Genomic DNA, 19,691 nt, shown 5'->3' on the forward strand with positions numbered 1-19,691 from the left:
CATCCCTGTCCAAATGTTTGTTCCTCCATCCTGGCTTGATGGACTTGAACTGGTTGGAACTGCGAAGATGCCAGGTCGACTACTCTACGAAAGCTTGCTCTTCACCTTACGCATGGAGACACGACGGCGGGAAAGAAAATATCATCCTGAGTGCTTATCCCTTGATGACCTGCCACTTGCAAAGATTTGGAGAGAAACACTTGAATCTCCTGCCGTTTTCATTGCACTTGGATTGTTGCAGCCACTTTATTTTGGCAATATATACTGGTCGGTGCTGGAATATGACTATTATGGGAATGAAAGGATACATTACAGGAAGAGGATGGAAGACTTCTACAGCCTGGAGATACATAAAGCAGAACTAGAAGCCGTGCAGCGGAAACTTCAAGAACTTGAGCTATTCGAACAGGAATGTGATAAGCTCGGAATCCAAAGAGAACAACAGAACATCGAACAAACAAACGGTCCTTCAAAAGAAGCTCTCAAGTCTCCCAACGTCAATTCTCACGCTCGCGCATCATTGTCCTGTTTGAGAACTAGCCTCAAAAGCCTTGCTCTGCAAATATCGCTCCAGGGGCAAACCACGAGCCATACACGCTGGGCATTAATCGGGAGCACACTTATTGCAGCTTGCTATCTCTTCATGACACGGAAGAGAAAGTGATTCTGCTTCCAAGCGGCCGGCGTATTTCTATTTCGGCGTCGGCGTACTTTAGGGTGTTTATGATTGCGAGAGGAGTTCGATGGAGGATTCAATAGCAGCAATTCTCTGCCTGGTGTTTGCGAGCTCTTGCTGGTACTGGGCTATCTCCTGGTCAATTGAGAGAGTTGTTCCGCCTGACCGACCGTCGCGAGCTTTGCGAGCGCTCGTTGAGAGCTGTTCCAAATCTTCCCGCCGTGTTTGGAGATCACCTATGAAGGCGTCCAATTGGCCTTGGCGCGTTTCAAGTTGTTCGAGTTCGGTTTTCTTTGCCTCTAGTTCAGCAACGATATCCCGGCTTCAGGTTCGCTCTGTTGACATCTTTAGAGACTTCAAGGCAAGGGTAGTTGGTTGATTGTATCAGATTGGTAACGGATCGGATCGTAAAGGGTAATAATGTAACTATGATTGCAACTGCAGTTAATAAGAAAACTAGTATGAAGGGATTGTGGTGGAATGGCCAGCCTTTTAATCACAAACTCAGGGCAGTCCAAATCGATATTTCTCATCTACCCCGCACTGAAAAATTTGCCTGCAAAATTTAGGCAACTGTTGCCTTGGGATAGTCCTATGAGAAGCCATAACAGAATATGCAGCAGCACTTGGCCGCCTGATTTGGCCCTCGGGCCTCCAGTCACGGGATAATTGTCACCTTCCAATAGCATAAATGCATCAGACCCAACAGCCCTAAGGCTGCGCATGCGAGGATACGGCTTGCACGATGTCGATCTGAATGGCGTGCCATCAAATGTCGGAGGGATGCTCGCCGGGGGAGTTGTTCTAGAGAAGCCGGCAATGAGGCTGAGGACGGCTTTCCAGATCTCAATGTCAGGGGCAAGTTGAATTACCAGGAGTACTAGTGGGCGATAATCATCGTAATTGAAGCGGCCTTGTTGAAGACTCTTGAACAAATCTGCTAGATCAGAAGCCACATTTTGACTGAACGCTCTCGAATGAAGATTGTCTGCCGCCTCCTCTGCTTGCAGTATAGAGAGGAGTCCACTGCCCTTTTATAAGTGTGGTCCCCGCCGTCGACGGCACCATCATAGGGCGATATTCGTGGCTGCTCCGCTCGGAGCAAGTCCCGTACACGGTCAAGGGAGTCACTTAAGGGCTATTTTGTAATGATAGCAATTTCACCTTGCGATAGTTCCGCCATAGGTTTCGAAACGCCCAAGCCTGAGACTGAGTTGATTCGGGCCATGTTAACCGTTTATGGGTGCTCGTTCTTTACCAAGAGCAATACAAGCCATGTGAGTATTCGGCCCGACGATAATCCAGTGTAATTTTCGAACAAGCGTCTGGTAAGGCAACAACGAATCGACAAGGATCGGCAAAGAAAGAAGAATTCTGTCGGTTGACGCTCCGGAAGGCAGCCAACCAAATGGCCTTGCCAGAAGGAAGAGTCGTGTTCATCCCTGGGCTGCAGAAGATGCATTTGCTAACGGGACGGCCCGGAGTCATCGTGTGCTGTGCCCTGCTGTTGTGTCACGTGGTAGGCTGATCCTGGGTGGAAAAGAAGTTTGCTAAAGTGGCTGCGTAGGAGGCGCCTAACATCTCCCCGGATCCGCCGTATTTGTCATAGAGCTGCTCGACATCTCCTTGCATTCGCCTGGCAATGTCAATTGCTGCGTTGGTCATGAGAGAAGCGCACACCAGGTCGACTACTCCAGATTGATATCCTTCCCATGTACGCAGAATGACTGTTCGGAGATTGTGGTAGTCATGAAGTAGGAGATTAAAGCCAAGGTAAGCCTCTTCAAAATCCTGGAGATGTTCTGCTTCAAAGGTAACCTCCTGCTTCGCTTTGGTGCTGGATGTAGGAGTAAGATTTGGAGCATGGTGAATCCCTTCAGATGGCTCCTGAACCTCAAGGTGGTCAAACTTGTTTGTCACATTCTTCAAGATTATGGGTGGCTCTTCCCCAACTGGTTTACTTAAAGGACCCTTCACTTGGTCACTCCCCATTTGAGAATGCAGGACATCCCGGACATGTTCCAGTATCTCAATGAAATGACTGTGTCGGTCATCGGCTGCTTTGGATTTGGCGTCCCTGGGAAGATGAGAAGTGACTTGTGTCCCATGATCACGTCGAATGGAAATAGCCCGGTCTAGGACTGTCATGATGCTCGCCGGAATATTGACGGGAGGATTGGTGGTGGCGGCAATATAGTTTGCCAAACTGACAAATTCTTTGGCTGCAATTGTGTGCGTGGGAAGTTTGGGGGTTGCAGAAGTTGGGGCAACAGAGGAAGATTTATTCTCACGCGCCTGTTTTCTTGCCTTGCCTTTCAATCGTTTGGACGGCTCATGGTGGTTGCTTGCGGGTACGGGTCTTCCTGTCAGCGCGCCAATTGTGAAGCGTGTCAAGCGGAATTAGATGCAGGTTGATCGGAGCAGCGAAAACAATGACTATCATGAGGTGCATGGGAAGCGTTTTATGTAATGGCATTGGTGGGAGCACACCTCTTTTTGGGGCTCCCACTAGGTTCACGGTACCGTGAGTATTACGTAATACATAGGGATTATGTAATCCCTAACCATCCCCTGAACGCCATCAATGAGTAACTGCAGCCAGCATATTGAGCCAATTATAGCTCAAAGCTCCCTCCCGAGCTCAAGTACAAAACAGGAACCAAGTCAATTCAAAGTCATTGAAGCTCAAGCAGCACAAGCCCATTGTCCAAATAAATGTACAAATTGTGGTGTAACTGGTCATAAAAGGACCTCAAGGGTATGCCCTCTACAGCATTCAGATGTATTATAATTCAATATAACTGCTTCTTGAGTACGGAGTATTTGAATTTGAATTCAACCTGCTGTTTGCAGGCGTTGGCTGCAATTCTCATTGGCGTTCAGGGGATGGTTAGGGATTACATAATCCCTACGTATTACGTAATACTCACGGTACCGTGAACCTAGTGGGAGCCCTCTTTTTGCTTATGTAATTTCTTTCTTTGGTCATGTGACGAAAGATTTACCTTCCAAGGCGAGCAGTTATTAGCATCCATTTTACAGCCACTCCTCCCGTTGGCTCTTCCAGTGTGGAAAGATATCAGTCATTTGTTTACAGTCGATTTTTAAGGGCTTTGAATTTCTAAATGTCACCATAGTTGAAATTTAAAACTATAATCCCTCTTTCTGGTGATTACTATTCTATCAAGGGAGCCAGGGGCCGGAATAAGAGGACATAAAAAGCTGGATTCTTCCAAACAGAGAGGGAGGCTAGCTACTTATGCGTTAGCACTGCCGCAGCTTTTTCTGACGGGATGATCTCCTGGGCTCTGGAAAGGGGGTCGTTCTCTCTTGGATGCTACAAAAGATGGTATTTCCAGAGTTGAACCGGGAGCCAATGATCGACTCCATAATCATGAGGTGCTGGTACGGGACAGTGGCAGAATTGGCGGCAGATACAGAAAAGCTATACGGCATGAGCAGTGAGGCTTCCAGAGGCAAGATTGAAGGAGTTAAGTGTTCGGCACCCATATCTGCGGACGACTTCACATCGCGGAGGAAATTGTGTGAAGATTTAGCCAGATGCGGAATCTCTAAGGCTCTCTCTTTGCGGAACCCCCGACAACTTGGGCTTCCAATAAAACGCAGACATGTTTGTTGGGAGCTACTACAGGAGTAAGACATTGCATGTATTCATTAAGCTTCGTTACTGAGAGAACAGATACATTTCATGCCACAAAACATCACGAAATTTCCGACAAATCTGATCCCAACATTTGAAGGTTAATGGCAGAATTGCCTCAGCGACCTATATCCATCTTCACCAACATTCTCCGATCGCAGCCATTGACGTCTCCAGTGCACGAAGTAAACCACTAGGCTGTCAGAAATGCCTCTCTTTGTCACAGATGAAATATGGTCCAGGAGGTCAGGAATATCACATTCAACAACCAAAGAGACATGATGCCGGTCCATTCTGTTGATCATATCTGTACAGCACTTCCAGCTTTGATCTTGCTGCAGGCTCTCTCCCTTCATGCAGAAGTGGAACAAAGGCAGGCAGAAGAGCAAGAGAGAGAGAAAAGAGTGCACAGTCAGCTAACAACACTCAAGGAGCTCATCAAATAGGGGCGACAGCAAGCACGCGGCCGGAAACAGCGGCCTCTGCCCGATCCGGTGTAGCGCCGTCCGTGTCCGGCCTAGCCCGGGCGGGGCCCGATGGGTCCTGATGTGGTCTGGCGCTGGCCCCGTTCGGGCATGGTGCCAACCCGCCAGCCACCTCGACTCTCCAACGTCATCCGTCACGACTATATAAAGCTGTCTTGACTGCCTCCCTCGCACTTCTGCCATCCTTATTTCCCTTTCCCCCCTTTCATCCATTTCCTTTCCTTCTCTCCTCTGCCCCTGCCGTCTTGTCTTTCCCCCCGTCCTTTGAGTTCCGGTTTCATATCCCTAACCACTGCCTCTGCGTCACCGCCCACCCGTCCATCACGCTGATTTGGTCGCCGCCGTTCGAAGGTTCTTTTTTATATCTGTTATATGTGTCCTTACCTTACTGTTCCTTCACTCGTGGGGCCTCTCTGTTGAATGGCCAGGAAAACAACCTTGTCCTTTGCTTGACTTGGATGAATGCCTGGGGCAACCATAACTGACATACAGGCTCTCAATACACCAACACTTCTGCTTTCCCCAAAATCCCAGTTCCTAGTAGTAGTGAAAGAAAGGCCATCACTCAAGTGAACATTTCAGTCTTGGCTGGTAAGCTATCAATTGCTTGCGCACAGGGAACAAACGGCTTAATAAAGTACTTGATAGCTTGAATCTTGCATTTTACATTGACCATGACCACAGCTTCCACTAATCAAGCACCAACCGCCATGGACAGCGATAATCCTATTCTGAGTATCTGATATTAGGGTGTTATCTGTTAATATTCAAAGACAATTGATAAGATATAGATGCTATACTGTTGGAAAACCACCAACGCCGGGCCTCGAGAATGCACCTGGTTTACAGGCCCGCATGTTGTTAAAGCCGAAATCATCCGGATCTTTGAGGCCATAGCCGTGTCCGCAGTGATTGGCTTCCGAATTTGGCACGAAACCAATGGTTTCGAGACTTTACGATCGTCCATTCACCCAGATCTTCGGGTAACTCATTCCATACCTCCTTAGGAGTCGAATGTCGAGGAAGGGTATGAACGATCCCCCTTAGGCGGAGAAAACAAGTGGCTGAATTCCATAGCTGGGGAGGGCGGTGAGGCTTTTATCCCTGAGGATCTTGACCCTGAATGAAACAATGTCCAACGAGAAGTTTACGTTCGATTTCGGTCGAACATGGAATATCGGGCGGGGCAGGAACCATATCATGTTGCCGCTATTGTCTAAGGTGCGGCTATACGCTTCATTGCCGATGCCGAAGGAGCAAACAGCTTTTGTTTTTGCTCACCGAAAGAACTGTCAGCGGAGTTTTGTGGTTGTTTTAGCTGCCCTGGAATGCTTATTGAGGGATTTATCCATGCCAAGGTCTCTCAATGTACGCCCAAAGAGACATGGCAACATATTGGTGACGATGCGGTTCGCGTTGTCCATGTTGTTTCAAATTGTGGCGTCCTCAAATGTAACATCGTGGTGAGAAATTTCATCCTGCGTTAAAACCTAGAAACTGAAAGGTTTCAAGGTATCTGTGATCTTTTTTGCTCGTGTACTTTCCTCAATAATTACGAGGATCAAAAGAGCTGGTGGAGTGACAAATTCAAGCAAGCCGAAGAAGGTAGCGTTAGGAGTTTAATGGAGCGACCTTTGGGCGATGGCTTTGTATGCAGACAATCAGAATTGATCAACCAACTGGATTGTGATTATCAAATGTCACAGCAAGTCAAGTCATAGCTAGAGCAAACATGTAGTTGGTTCTCACAGGGCCCCTTGGTGTTTATGGAGCCGAAAGACAAAACGAAACAGAAACTTATGTTCAATGGAAACAAGTTGAATGCAAGATGTATCTTGCGGACAGCCAAAGTCCGTAGCATGCATATGTGAACAAGAATCATAAGATGAAGCTACAAATTTCATCTTTTCAAATTGAACCATGTTGACAAAAATGGGTTTCAATATCGAATGTAGAAACGGGCACAGCAAGGGTATATAACTTACTACGAGTCGGCATATCAACCAAGTCAATATCCGCAACACCTTAACTCAGTGCCGCCAATTGAGCAGCCAATCCTCCCTTATCATATTTGACATATTTTCCTCTGCCCTTATCGATCTCGTGATATCGGTCCCAGAACCTTGCATAAAGAGGCTCAATCAAACTCTGAACCTCTTTGGCCAGAGCAGTCCGCACTTGACGTTCTATATAATACGATTGATGACGCGCGATCAAGTCTTCAAAGGAGGAGTTAAACGCCTTAAACTTGTCTTTGATGACGTCTCTATCTTTTGACGATAGCGACTTGACAATGGCGGTGGAATCGACGGGACCACCAGAAGTCGGTCGGGCACCTCGACTTGTATACTGCACATCAAGGAGCTGGGAGGATGGTTCTCGCCATGCGTCGATGTATATCGACACAGCTTTTTTGCGCCATACCTCAAGACGAGATTCATTTTCTGGGGTTGAAAGATACTTAGAGAGTTCGCTGCTGCTGCGGATTGACCGATCAACGACGCATACGCAGTTGGAAAGGAAGACTCCAACAGTGGACTTTGTTCTAAGGAAGCTTCTTGCTCGAAGATCAAGCGCTGAAAGCAGGGCATCTATCATGTCGAGGATGAAGTGGGAAAGGATGGTCGAGCTGTCGGGGTTGACATCGAGGGGGGTGTTGTTAGTCGAGCTTGACGGTTTCCAGTTTCCGTCGCCAAGAGAGGTAAGAATGGAAGCGAGAGGCGCTGAGTATGCCGTTAAAGTGGATAAAGAGCTCATGACCTCGTTAACTAGTGGCACTGGAGCGCCATCGTTGGGAAGTACGGAGATGCTGGACGCCTTTCGGCGGGTTTCTTCCAACAGCTCAGACAGCGATGATTTCGCAGTCTCCCGAATGGGCCGAAGGGCCTCGAAAAATAAATTCTTTAACTCTCCTGTTTTCGAGTCTAGGCGATACGACAAGGAGGTAACGATTTCAATGATCTCAAACGCAAGGAAGCAATCGGTCATTAGGTTGGATTTGATGTACATGTTCAGCTCCCGAAGAGTTTTGGAAAACTCTGCAAGGGCTGACCGACATGTGGACTGTAATGCTTTTCCCTGTTGATCTGGTGGAAATATACTGACTACACTCTCATATTCGGCAGCGAACATCCCCTCGATACCGGTGGCATAGACGCCAATACCGTTGGTTCCCTGTTTATAAGGGCCATCTGTCGGCCGCCGTTTTGCGGTGCTAATGGATGCCGTTGCAAGATTTTGTAGGCTGGACGTGAGATAAGGACCGCGGGTTTCGGCATATATTGTTATCGCGGGGTTCTCATTTTGCGACCCGGGATTAACGTTTTTTGAGGCATTGGAGATTGCTGTACAAAGGGGAGCTAAATCTTCGGCCTTGTCACTGGGAATTGACGGAAAAGCAAGCTCTAGTTGTGGTATTAGCAAAGAGCTTTCCCCCAATCGGAATGCTCACATAGACTCACGTTTAGTAAGGTAATGGAGTGGCTCCAAGGTACCAACATTTTCTTGGAGAATTGAGCGATACAGACTCTGAATTTGCTGGCTGCCCGTGCTCAAAAGGGCGGTAAAGTCAGAGATGGCCTTTTGATTTGATCGAAGCTTCGTAGCGTGGAGGTCTGTAAGGGCAATATTGATCCGATTCAAGGCTCCAAGGTATTGGGTTAATCCGGCATCCTCAGGACTGGGCTACTGTTAGAAGGCCTCACGAGCACACCAATTGATAGAAGGAAAGCATCATACCCAGCACGAATGATAGATTCTTCCCTGCCCTTGACATCTAGGGGTCGGCGAAGTCTTTCAATTGCCTCATTTATTTTATCAATGTTGGTACTGGTGACCTGTAAGCTCTGGGTATTATTGTAAATAGGCCCAATGGCATCTTTGACGACATTTCCGCTGGCCTCTAGACGCAATAACGATCCCTGAATTCTTTTTGTGAGGCCGTTGAGTTTGTCGAGGTCCGCATAGAGAACTTCCACCTCCGCGCTTTCTTCCGCATGCACGGCATTTCGTGGGGCGACCATGGTACCTAAGGGAAAGAGACGGGTCAGTGCTGGATCTCTCCGACGCACGTTTGTCTGGGGTATGGACAGAGGAGAGAATGCTAGAGCTAGTTGTAGTCGAGTAAGTACTCACTTAATGTCCCGGGATGTGTCGGTCATCGTCCACAGAAACATTGGCCGTCTACCGTGCGAGCTCGCTGCCGCGCAAACACGTTTTCACGGGGAAATGAGATCACGACCGCAGGTGTCGCGTCTGCTTGGCATCCGGATCCGGGATAGCGCCATTTTTGGTACAGGGAGGACGGGAAATCTTATCTCCGACGCAGCTGACTAAAAATTCCTTCAGCGTGGCAAATGAGGTCATCGCGAGGCACGCTGGGTCTAGCCGTCCCAACAACCCTCTCAACCCATTCTTCCCTCCCCCGCATTGATGGACATTGTAACACAATCCAGTCTGGCAGTGTCCTTGCCGCAATGGGCGCTGCCAGGATATTATCAGCAAAGTGGAAATGGTCATTGGGAGCTGGCCTACTTCTGAGCAGTGGGTGTTCCGTGTCCTTGTTTACCAAGGGACCTCCAGTAAACTGTGATTCAGGGCGCAACATTGGGACTTGGACAAGCCGGGACCGCATACCTCCATCCCCCTCGAAGCGTGAATCGGATGTCCCGCCAAAAAAAGACACTCACGAGGATCGCGCTCCAGCAGAGCATCTTTCAGCGGATCAGCTTTCAGCATGGGAAAAATTAACGCAGAAACTCGGGGTTACGAAGGACCCCTTCAGTCCTGCGGAGTGGACGGAACATTTGAAAAGCTACATTATACCGACATGGACGTCGCTACTTCCAGAGAAACTACAAAATCTCCAACGGGAGCTGTCTATGGCTCCAGGATCCCTGGCAGATGAAATATGGAGGGAAGCCCAAGACGCAAGCGTAAATCCGGAAATAACCAGGGAAGCCAGAGTTCGAATTAGTGAGGGACTATGCCGTCAGGAGCAGTACTTCCAATGGCGACGCCGTCGAGCGGTCGCGAAGAGGTTGGCGACATATCTTGGCCTTAAAGAAGAGGTCCACCCAGACGATGTACCAGTCATTGCAATGTGTGCGTCTGGTGGTGGCTTGCGTGCGCTTGTTGCAGGCACTGGCTCATACCTTGCTGCTAAGGAAGCCGGACTCTGGGATTGCACTATGTACACTGCTGGTGTCAGTGGGTCTTGCTGGTTACAAGCGATCTATCACTCTTCACTTGGGAGGCAAGACTTCGACACAATGATAAAACACCTCAAAAGCAGACTTGGAGTTCATATCGCCTTCCCACCTAATGCCTTGAATTTACTAACGACTCCGCCAACGAATAAGTATCTACTCAGGAGCTTGGTGGAAAAGTTAAAGGGCGATAAAGATGCAGATTTTGGCCTAGTTGATATCTATGGGCTTTTATTGGCTTCGAGACTGCTCGTGCCTTCCGATGGAGACATTAGCCCTCTAGACCGAGACCTCAAGTTATCCAACCAGCGATTGCACGTTGATCCTGGGGCGCAGCCTTTGCCTATATACACTGCTGTTCGCCATGAGATACCTGAAGTTTCTGGTTTAAAAGACGAAGATGAGTTGGACGAGGCGCGCAAACAGGCTAAACGGGAAAGTTGGTTCCAATGGGTTGAATTTACACCACATGAATTGTTTTGCGAAGAGCTGGGAGCGGGCATCCCGATCTGGGCGCTGGGACGGCAGTTTCAAGGTGGCAAAGACATTCCACCACCGCATGGGTATTCAAGTCCTGAGTTGAGGATTCCCGCTTTAATGGGAGTCTGGGGAAGCGCGTTCTGTGCGACTTTAGCCCATTATTACAAAGAAATACGTCCAGCACTGGCGGGAATATCGGGGTTCAGCGGAATTGGTTCTCTTATAGAGGAGAGAAATGAGGATCTATCCCGGGTGCATCCGATTGATCCAGCAACCGTGCCCAATTTTGTGTTGGGATTGGAGGGTAAATTACCCGAGTCTTGCCCAGAGTCCATTTTTAAAGACTCTCACCTGCGCCTGATGGATGCAGGAATGAGCAATAACCTACCTATTTATCCATTGCTACGTGCGGGGCGAGACGTCGATCTCATCATTGCATTTGACGTTTCGGCAGATATCAGGGAGGACAACTGGCTCTCTGTGGTCGACGGCTATGCCCGCCAGCGCGGCATAAAGGGCTGGCCAATGGGAGCGGGATGGCCAAAGAGTGAAGTTCCGCCCGAAGAAACGGCATCCGTCCTTGAAGTTGCAGAGAAGAGCCAAGAGAGGACCGAGCGCCTTCAGCAAGTAGGTGCAGGGACCTCTGATCGAGTGCCAAAGTTCCCAGCCAGATTTGAACCTGGCATGGCTGCCGACCTTACTTATTGTAATATTTGGATTGGCACTATGGAGGAAAGGACATCGGCGAAGGAACCACCTCCATCTAAGAGATTGTTATTCCCAGATTCAGGGGAGGGTCAGGATTCTGACTTCCATCTTATGAGGCCCGACGCTGGGATTGCAGTCGCTTATTTCCCGTTACTCCCGAATCCTATGGCTCCTCCTCTTGTTTCCAAACCCAAAAACTCCGAATCCGGTGGCAAAGACTCAAAGAGGGCCGGATCGACCAACACCGACTCCGATACTGGGAAGTCTGGCGACACCGTTCCGCTAGATCCGGCTAAAGACGACTTTATGAGCACTTGGAATTTTGTATATACTCCGGAGCAAGTCGATGCTGTGGTTGCTCTAGCAAAATCGAATTTCGCCGAGGGCGAGGACCAAGTGAAGCGAGTAGTCAGAGGGATATATGAGCGGAAGAAGAAGGCGCGGTTAGACAGGCAGAGGGAAGAAGATCTGCAAGGTCTCAGTCAATTCTCGTAGCATCGTGCATAGCAAGATTCGTGGTAATTCAATACATTTAGTTTTACACTGAACATAGTTTGCGAGCTATCCGGTCATCCCTCTGTTCAGTCAATCGAATTGGGAGAGAAGCAGTTCACTTTCGTAGAGGCCCACTGAGCAGGCGCAGGGTGCGAATCACGTGATCGTGAGAGAGCGCCTCCGGACAAAATGTCGCTTTTGTGAGAGAATAGACCACCATATCCTCAGTGGCTTGCGGGCTCTTGAATATGTCGACGCAGATTTTTTTTGTGGACGGGCTATGGCTTTGCCTTCGCCCATCGTTTAGCAGCTTTGTTCGAGTTCCTGCCGCGTTTCCGTTGTCGAAGAAGGCCTGCAAATTTCACTGGAGCCGTTCTTTAAGCAGGCCGGTCTCAATCGCAACGAAACCTCAACATGATGCCTCGCAACACGATCAAGACTTGCCAGAGAATTTAGCATTTACTCAAGAAGAGCATGCAAGCGTGCCACATGGGGATATACATTCCAATGCCAATCCCGCTACCTCACAAGGCGACTTCTCACACCACGGGGTGACTCGTCCCAAAAGGCCTGCTCGAAGGCTAGGCTCCGAACCCCAAGAAGTATATGAGGCAAGAATACGAATGCGACGACGGAATGTTGGTTCAAATGTCGAGCTACAAACCAAATCTACGGACGTCCTTGAAAACATGTTAAACAAGGTAGTTGGGAACAGGCCGAACCACACAGCTGCTCTGCGAGTTCTCAATGAATTGATCGAGCGCCGACATATAAAACCGCAAATACAGCACTATCGGGCATTGATGCTGGCAAACGCTGATGCAATGTCTGGGTCAGCGGTACATGTGAAGAGAATTTTAGAGGAGATGGAGGAGGTTGGAATTCCGACCGATTCGGCGACCCTGCATGCTGCGTTAAGGGTAGGCCCTCTATTTATTAACGCTATAACACCTGGGACGGATCCCTCGTTGACATCCTTGTTGTGTGTTCTAGGCCCTTGCTATTCATCCAGATTATTTGCTTCGTCAACAGGTCCTGCACACCCTTCGTGATCGGTGGTTATCGCTCAGTCCCGCTGGCTGGCACAATCTTGTAACCGGTTTGCTTCGTGACAGGAACTACGAATTGGCATTGGATAAGCTTGAGCGAATGGAAGTTCAGGGCATCCAAGTCAAGCCGTGGCTGTATGCACTTGTCGTTTACAACTTGGCGGATGCCGAAGAATTCGACGAGGTATTGAACCTGATGGAAACGCGTGTCGCAGAAGGGCAGCAGTTTTCGACGAATCTTTGGTTCCATATGCTTGACAAGGCGAGTGCTGCATTGCATCAGGGTTTAACGAGCTACATATGGAAACAACAAGTGCTGCGGGGGTACTTGATCCCTTCCTATGGTGTGTGTAGTAACGTGCTCGCAATCTGCGCTCGCACGGGCGATGTCGAATTGGCAATTTCGGTGTTCGATGTCCTAGGCCAGCGCAACGCTACCTTTACTTTAAACGATTATGAATCGCTCCTTGACACGTACGTGACGGCTGGAGATGTTGAATCCTCCCTTCGCGTTCTATGTACAATGGAGAAAACGAACGTTGATGTTCGCGAACACTCAACTCGCTCTCTTCTATCCTCCTTGCTTCCATCGGATACGGGAGTCAAAGACGTCTGGCAGACGCTCAAGAGGTTCAAAGAAGAGGAAAACATGAGTATTCCTCTTGCTGCAGCGAACCTGGCGGTTGAACTCGCCGCTCACAAAGGCGATGTCGACGAAGGGATGAGCATATACCGTGAATTGCATAATGTTTGCTCCTCTGGCCCAAACACGTTAACCTTCAATCACCTTTTCAGTATGTGTCACAAGGCCAACAGGGTCGACCTGACCAGCTTCTTTCTCCAAGAAATGCAGCTGCTCAAGGTATTACCAAACCGATCCACGTATGAGATTTTGGTTGTTTTGTGTGTGGAGTTGGGATATTTCGAAGAAGGCCGTAAATATCTGCTTGAGATGACACAGTCTGGGTTTTCATTGACGGAAACCGTGAAAGAGCGAATCAGAGCGAAGTGCGCCAAGTCGAATGACGATTCTGCGAAGCGCCTACAATACGATGCTGCAGTGAGAAAGCCGATATCAAGAGGTTTTAGGAAAGTGAAACTTAGGCTACCAATGAAGGGTTCAAGGGTTGAGAAGGACACATCCCCCGCGGCTACTAGCGAAGCTGCGAGAGATGATACTAGTGACAGTGTGAAAGCAGCACCGAGCTAGGGGAACCTCCTAGCAGCTGCTACGAAGAGCGTGGTGGAGTAAGCAAACAAGAAGCTTGGACACGTTACTTTCTAATCCTTCTTGGGAAAAAACTGCTAAAGTTTTGATTTTCATTGTTTTACGGCAAAGAAGTTGCAAATTAGCATCTTGAAGGTCGGTACAGTGGAGCTCGAAATGAGCTTTCCATATTCTGGATGAACGAGTTGCTTCTCCAGTCCTAAGTGCCAAGATTATTAGTGTGGAGCTTATTCAAGATTGGTTAGGTTATCTTCAAATTTGAATGTTCCAGTATGGAACCCAAACATTACTGACCTCACTATAGTTACTGGAAGCATAGTACATGCCACATCCTTTTTTGCACCAAAGTAATCAGAATACACCACGAACAGACATTGTAAAAACATTGTAGACAGACCAACTCGTGGAAAGATGGCACGGAATCTCCAACCATGGAAGCGTGAATTTATTTGCCACATGATTCTTAGTAAATCATTAACTACATCGCAAATGGCCAAGGCTGCTGGGTGTAGCGAGCGTACCATCACGCATATCCGCAAAAACCTCTGGTTATTTGGCAGTGCCAGTCCCCCTCTAATACATGCCGGCCGGCCCAGAAGCATTACGCCTCCAATGCTTGACGCCCTTTGCGATCACCTCACCGAAAAACCTGGCCTATATGTTGATGAGATGGTCGTCGTTCTTCAGGATGAATTTGATATATTAACATCCACAGCCAGTGTTAAACGGGCTCTTTGTCCAGCAGGTTGGACCAAAACATCAAGCGTCGACTATCATGGAATGCGTCAACTTCAAGCCCTTCTCAGGCCCACATGAGTTCAGTGAACTGATGCGTGCGCTTTTTCACATGTATAGGTCAGAAACACCAGATCTGATCTCCTTTGACTGGCTGCAGAAAACATTGGATTTGAAAGTGGTTTGCAAGGACACGACAAAGGAAGAGGTTGGGATTTCAACCCCGCCGAGTCTTGAACGAGCTATCCAGAAATGTGCGAGGATCAACTCCCCAAATTCCCTGGATTTCCTCTGCCCGCCCGCCGACTATAGTTGGACTGGTTGGATGGGATTAGCTATCGATGACTTGAAAAAAGAAGTTACAATCAAAACTGAAGCAAAGTAAGAGAATAAATAGTTTTCGTCTCTTGCTTTGTGACTTACTGTCCCTCTTTCCTACAGGTGTGATGGTCCATTGTTTTCCATCCTCGGTCAAGGCTTGGCCGCTGACGGCCACCGCCGCGTTCTTGCGCATCGTCTCTTTCGACACCGGCCGGATCACTGGGGCATTATGATCCGAGATCACTCACCATTGAACCAGCACAAGAGCTGTAAGGATTATCTTCTTCGAAGTGAAATAATGGGAATCACTTCGATCATATATCGCCAGATGAATGAAGTACGTTGGGATCCCTCAAAATCCAAATATACGGAGCCGGAAGAATTAATATACTCGGGTGGTCCTTTAATCGTATGTTCATCGCCCATTTCTCCTCCTTTTTAGATGGATGCAACGCTGACATTCCTCTTGGCCACGGTTGTGACCTTTATTCCCGGCAAAGTACGGGTGGTTCAGGCGACTTGCGATCCGTCAAACGCATCCACCTCCCTTACATTCGCACTGAGAGCTTTTTATAATCTTAGCATGTCTTGCTATGACAAGACCACTGCTCAGAAGGTTCTGAAATGGATTCTTTGCCCGCCAAACCCGGCTCAGGGTCTTCCGTGGAGAGGAAAGACAGCATAACGTTTTGGTCAGCTGTTGATGAGGTTGTTGAGGTGACTGCTCTTTTCAGGTCACACTTATTCCTGTTTAAATACTGAGGAGTGCAGCCAAATGATGGTATTATTAATCTTACAAACGCATGCAATTTTCCAGCAGTTAATACCCCGGTCCCTCCCCCCTGTTTTTGTTGGCTTTGGTTGGCATGTTCTCCTGTAGGGTAGAAGCAATGTAATTTCATTAAGTTTTGTGCCTCATAATTGTCTGAAGTTGATGTGTGGCTCTGGTTCATTGTCCACATGGTCTTACTGATGAAAATCACTGAACATTCTCAGGACCCACGCTTTTAAGCAAGAAAAGATGGCACTGAAACTTGTATATCTGGTTAGACAATTTACATAATTAGGGTCTGGAAACCAACTTGGACATGGAAGCCAATTTCGAGCACAACTGTATCTCAATATGCTCTCCGTCGATACTTCATCGGCTGGTAACTATAAGCCTTGTCCATGACAAAACCAAGCGATATAAGAGGATACGAACTTTTTTGGAGCTTGAGCTGTAGATGGATGGGATAAGAATGGGATATTGCAGTATGTGTCAGCACTCTAGCATAGCTTCTCGTACTCCGTACTGTGTCTTTAATTCAACCATAATCATAATCCGTGCGGGGTGAAGTTTGCTCTATTATCCACTAATAATTTCCTTGCGATTGTCTTATGCTTGTCTTTTGCTTGGATAAATCCAAGATTAACATTCAGGGGTTGGAATGACGTCACAGCACTTAGTTCTTATTGTCGTCCAATCTCAGGGTGTCTGAGATATGTATCCCAAAGTTCAGGAATATTATGACAATCGAATTTCACATGATCTTGGATGTGATTCCAGAATGGGCAGAACTTTTGCTGTGGATTATTCCTGAATGCTCAGTACATTAACATACAGAATTTGATTTGAGGTTGACCAGCATAGCTTTCGTGATCGCTTGCTCATGTTGTCCTACCGTGGGTTTTAAAGGGGTCGATCATGAAATCAAATCTCTTTAAATGGTTCGTTACCTGTGGGCCAGTTGAAGTCCAAGAAATCCCAATCCTCTCTTGGGCTATAATGAAGCCCGTAATATGCGGTACCTGTTGGGTCTGACCGAAAAGCTAATTCAGGGCCCTCAGGCGTCAATACTTAGGCAAATCGTGGCTGGGCCGCGACTCAGGCACCCCGAAGCGCGCCTTGATTTATGCTATGTGACAGACGAGAGTATGGTCTTCTCCGTTGCTTTTTTACCTTGCACTGATATACTTTTTTCCAAATAGTCATAGCAACTTCGGGTCCCTCCTCAACGTACCCTCAGCGTGCTTACCGAAATCCAACGGATGCCCTCGTCCGTTTTCTGGATCTAAAGCATGGCGAAAACTGGGCAATATGGGAATTCCGGGCCGAAGGCACCGGTTATCCTGATAAAGAGGTTTACGGACGAATCCACCATTTTCCGTGGCCGGATCACCATCCGCCTCCGTTTTCTCTCATCCCTCCGATGATGGCGAGTATGCGCAATTGGCTCACCAGTAAATCCAAGGGGAAACGCGTCATCGTTGTGCATTGCAAAGCTGGAAAGGGGAGAAGTGGCACCGCTACTTGCAGCTACTTGATTAGCGAACAAGGATGGAAGGCAGCAGATGCACTGAAGCAGTTTACCGAACGTCGAATGAGGGTCGGTTTCGGTCCTGGTGTTAGCATCCCTAGTCAGGTTCGATACGTTGGGTATGTTGATCGTTGGGCAAACAAATACAATAAAAAGTACGTCGAGCGTCCAGTGGAGATCTTGGAAATACACATCTGGGGCCTACGACATGGTTTGAAAGTGCAGGTAGAAGGCTTTGTGGACGAAGGCCGAAAAATAAAATGCTTTCACCGGTTCCATCGCAGCGAACGAACCACTATGGATGGAGACAAGGAGACGCAGGGAAAGAACCTGCCGAATGGAAATGCTTTGCTAGCGAAACCTAATAAAGAAGAAACTATCTCGAATCCTCAAGCAACGACAGCTCCGACCCCAGTGGAAACAACTTCTCCGTTCCAGGCCATCACAGAGCCAGAGCCTCTTACTAGGACTGTTGAGAATATCTCCTTTTTTTCCAAAACGCCCCCTCCGCGTGCGGCTTTCTCGTCTGTGCTTCTCCGCCCACATAAACCACTCATTATCCCCACTTCAGATATCAATATCGACTTTGAAAGACGTGCTACAGCCGCCTATTCCGGGTGGACAATGGTTACTTCCGTGGCTCACGTCTGGTTTAATGCCTTCTTCGAGGGTGGGCATGAGCATGACTCTGGAGTGTTCGAGGAGGAATGGGGAAACCTCGATGGAATTAAAGGAACCTCAAGCAAGGGCACTAGAGCATTCGACAGACTGAAGGTAGTATGGAAATACACAGCGCCTTCTCCCGGCGAAGAAGGCGCAATTATTCCTGGCGGTCCACCCCTTGCTGGCCAAGTTGTCTCAGAGCCAGCACCCGGGGAGGAAGTCCATGAAGGACATGCGGCAGACTGGCGCGGGGCGGACGTGGTTGAAGAAGATAATCTGGAATCTGGGGAACAAGCTTCATCAGAATCTGATGAGAACTCTGCCCCTCAAGATACCAACAACAAAGAAAATCAAACAGTAGATCGAGCACGAACCAAGCAATTACGGACCTCTAGTTTCCCTAGCGATTCATTACTTCTAAAACGGAGCCCACTCTCGGTAGCTGCTAGGAGACTTGGCCTTCGTCGACGGAGCTCTGCAACGGCTGGGGTTAGCTTGGTGAACGCTCCAGGAAATTCTGCTACTAATACAAGCGAAATCCAGAAACCGAGAGAAAATATAGGTGCCGGAGCAGCGACACGAAATATAAGCTCAAAGAGAAACGCTACATAGACACTAGACTTAGTCGCATCGGACACAGTAAGAGGTCCATGCGTAGGCCGGACGTATAGGCAATATTCCTGGATGTAACCGGGAGACAGATGTATATAACATTTTTAGATATCTAAATCTTTAGCCCTGGGAATGATTTGTTCAAGTCCCATTTAGCATACGTCCATTCTGTACCGTAGATAGGCTCTCCATCTACAAGCGATACAGATTCCCCCGCATATCGAGCATTCTCGCTACTTGGAGCAGGACTCCTGCGTACGCATGAAGGAGTACGAGGATTGAGTCGTTCGGGAGAACCGTACGGTTGTGTTGTTTCAGGCCCAGTTCTCATGTTCACAAAAAGTCATTATTTCATAACAGAGAGAATACCAATGTGCTTTCTTTCAGGACTGAGCAACAATCGTCAAATATCATCCTCCTCTCCCTCTTCCTCGGCCTCTTCCACCACGACCTCCGCCTCTGCCGCGTTCTCCTCGTCCCATATCACCACGGGATTGTTGTGCACCGCCACGCCCACGAGTTGACGGTTGGTTTTGCTGCTGCTGATCTCTAGCTATCTCGACAACTTCTTCTGGAACTCTGAGAAATTTGATCTGAACAAAATCCGGAATGTTAGCGCCACTAAAAAGGCTAGCTTTCCCGGGGAGAACAAAACACTTCTAACGAACATTATTTCCTCTAACATAAACTTCAGGTAGTCTGAAGAATCTGTCTCCTTCGGGACTGGTCTGAACGACTTCTTTGAGGGTAAGATTCATCCAACTGTCGCAGTTGACCAGGTGACCATTGAGGGTTTCTCCGTTCTTTAGCTCGACGAGCATCGGATGGCCTTGCGACGCATTGAGAAGACCTAGAGGAAGCTTTGAATTGTAAGAATGTGTCACTTGTGGGGGACCGCAAACGCGCGGAAGACACACCATGATGCCCTCCAAAATGGTATGGTTTATAAAGCTGGAAGACGTGACTCGGGAAATCAGGCTCTGTAGCTCCGAAGAACTCTGTTTCTATCAGTTCGCTTGAACGTATCCCGGCGTTTCTTGATTTTTAGAATATCCGGGCAGCGTACGGAGT

The 19,691-nt window shown here is 48.2% G+C and overlaps 9 protein-coding genes across 9 annotated transcripts; 6 read left to right on the top strand and 3 right to left on the bottom strand.

Annotated features, from left to right (window-relative positions):
- Positions 1–13: 13 nt before the first annotated feature.
- Positions 14–664, top strand: D8B26_000226 (uncharacterized protein; the record flags this gene model as incomplete). The annotated part of the gene is made up of 1 exon (XM_066123159.1): positions 14–664. One exon carries the CDS (start codon positions 14–16, stop codon positions 662–664), a length of 651 nt encoding a protein of 216 aa, XP_065979231.1.
- Positions 665–2,188: 1,524 nt separating this feature from the next.
- On the bottom strand, positions 2,189–2,824 carry D8B26_000227 (uncharacterized protein; the record flags this gene model as incomplete). The annotated part of the gene is made up of 1 exon (XM_003067575.2): positions 2,189–2,824. The coding sequence occupies one exon, from the start codon at positions 2,822–2,824 to the stop codon at positions 2,189–2,191; it is 636 nt and encodes a 211-aa protein (XP_003067621.2).
- Positions 2,825–4,010: 1,186 nt separating this feature from the next.
- On the top strand, positions 4,011–4,334 carry D8B26_000228 (uncharacterized protein; the record flags this gene model as incomplete). The annotated part of the gene is made up of 1 exon (XM_066123160.1): positions 4,011–4,334. The coding sequence occupies one exon, from the start codon at positions 4,011–4,013 to the stop codon at positions 4,332–4,334; it is 324 nt and encodes a 107-aa protein (XP_065979232.1).
- Positions 4,335–6,415: 2,081 nt separating this feature from the next.
- On the bottom strand, positions 6,416–9,016 carry EXO70 (exocyst complex component exo70). The gene is made up of 5 exons (XM_003067574.2): positions 8,957–9,016; positions 8,561–8,849; positions 8,284–8,501; positions 6,808–8,226; positions 6,416–6,467 (listed from the first exon to the last, which is right to left on the bottom strand). The coding sequence occupies exons 2-4, from the start codon at positions 8,842–8,844 to the stop codon at positions 6,848–6,850; spliced, it is 1,881 nt and encodes a 626-aa protein (XP_003067620.1). The 5' UTR covers positions 8,845–8,849; positions 8,957–9,016; the 3' UTR covers positions 6,416–6,467; positions 6,808–6,847.
- Positions 9,017–9,277: 261 nt separating this feature from the next.
- Positions 9,278–11,776, top strand: D8B26_000230 (uncharacterized protein). The gene is made up of 2 exons (XM_066123161.1): positions 9,278–9,364; positions 9,419–11,776. The coding sequence occupies exons 1-2, from the start codon at positions 9,298–9,300 to the stop codon at positions 11,710–11,712; spliced, it is 2,361 nt and encodes a 786-aa protein (XP_065979233.1). The 5' UTR covers positions 9,278–9,297; the 3' UTR covers positions 11,713–11,776.
- Positions 11,777–11,943: 167 nt separating this feature from the next.
- Positions 11,944–14,216, top strand: D8B26_000231 (uncharacterized protein). Its single transcript, XM_003067572.2, has 2 exons — positions 11,944–12,632; positions 12,706–14,216. Exons 1-2 carry the CDS (start codon positions 11,961–11,963, stop codon positions 13,969–13,971), a joined length of 1,938 nt encoding a protein of 645 aa, XP_003067618.2. The 5' UTR covers positions 11,944–11,960; the 3' UTR covers positions 13,972–14,216.
- A 274-nt stretch (positions 14,217–14,490) lies between these two features.
- On the top strand, positions 14,491–15,962 carry D8B26_000232 (uncharacterized protein). The gene is made up of 3 exons (XM_066123162.1): positions 14,491–15,105; positions 15,166–15,454; positions 15,488–15,962. Exons 1-3 carry the CDS (start codon positions 14,765–14,767, stop codon positions 15,728–15,730), a joined length of 873 nt encoding a protein of 290 aa, XP_065979234.1. The 5' UTR covers positions 14,491–14,764; the 3' UTR covers positions 15,731–15,962.
- Positions 15,963–16,597: 635 nt separating this feature from the next.
- Positions 16,598–18,620, top strand: D8B26_000233 (uncharacterized protein; the record flags this gene model as incomplete). Its single annotated transcript, XM_066123163.1, has 3 exons — positions 16,598–16,755; positions 16,876–16,960; positions 17,017–18,620. Exons 1-3 carry the CDS (start codon positions 16,753–16,755, stop codon positions 18,618–18,620), a joined length of 1,692 nt encoding a protein of 563 aa, XP_065979235.1. The 5' UTR covers positions 16,598–16,752.
- Positions 18,621–19,030: 410 nt separating this feature from the next.
- On the bottom strand, positions 19,031–19,540 carry LSM4 (RNA processing protein; the record flags this gene model as incomplete). Its single annotated transcript, XM_066123164.1, has 3 exons — positions 19,031–19,213; positions 19,289–19,480; positions 19,538–19,540. The coding sequence occupies 3 exons, from the start codon at positions 19,538–19,540 to the stop codon at positions 19,031–19,033; spliced, it is 378 nt and encodes a 125-aa protein (XP_065979236.1).
- Between the last annotated feature and the right edge of the window lie 151 nt (positions 19,541–19,691).

This window comes from Coccidioides posadasii, chromosome 1 (genome assembly GCF_018416015.2).
Source record: "Coccidioides posadasii str. Silveira chromosome 1, complete sequence".
In the NCBI taxonomy this organism is placed as follows: Eukaryota; Fungi; Ascomycota; class Eurotiomycetes; order Onygenales; family Onygenaceae; genus Coccidioides; species Coccidioides posadasii.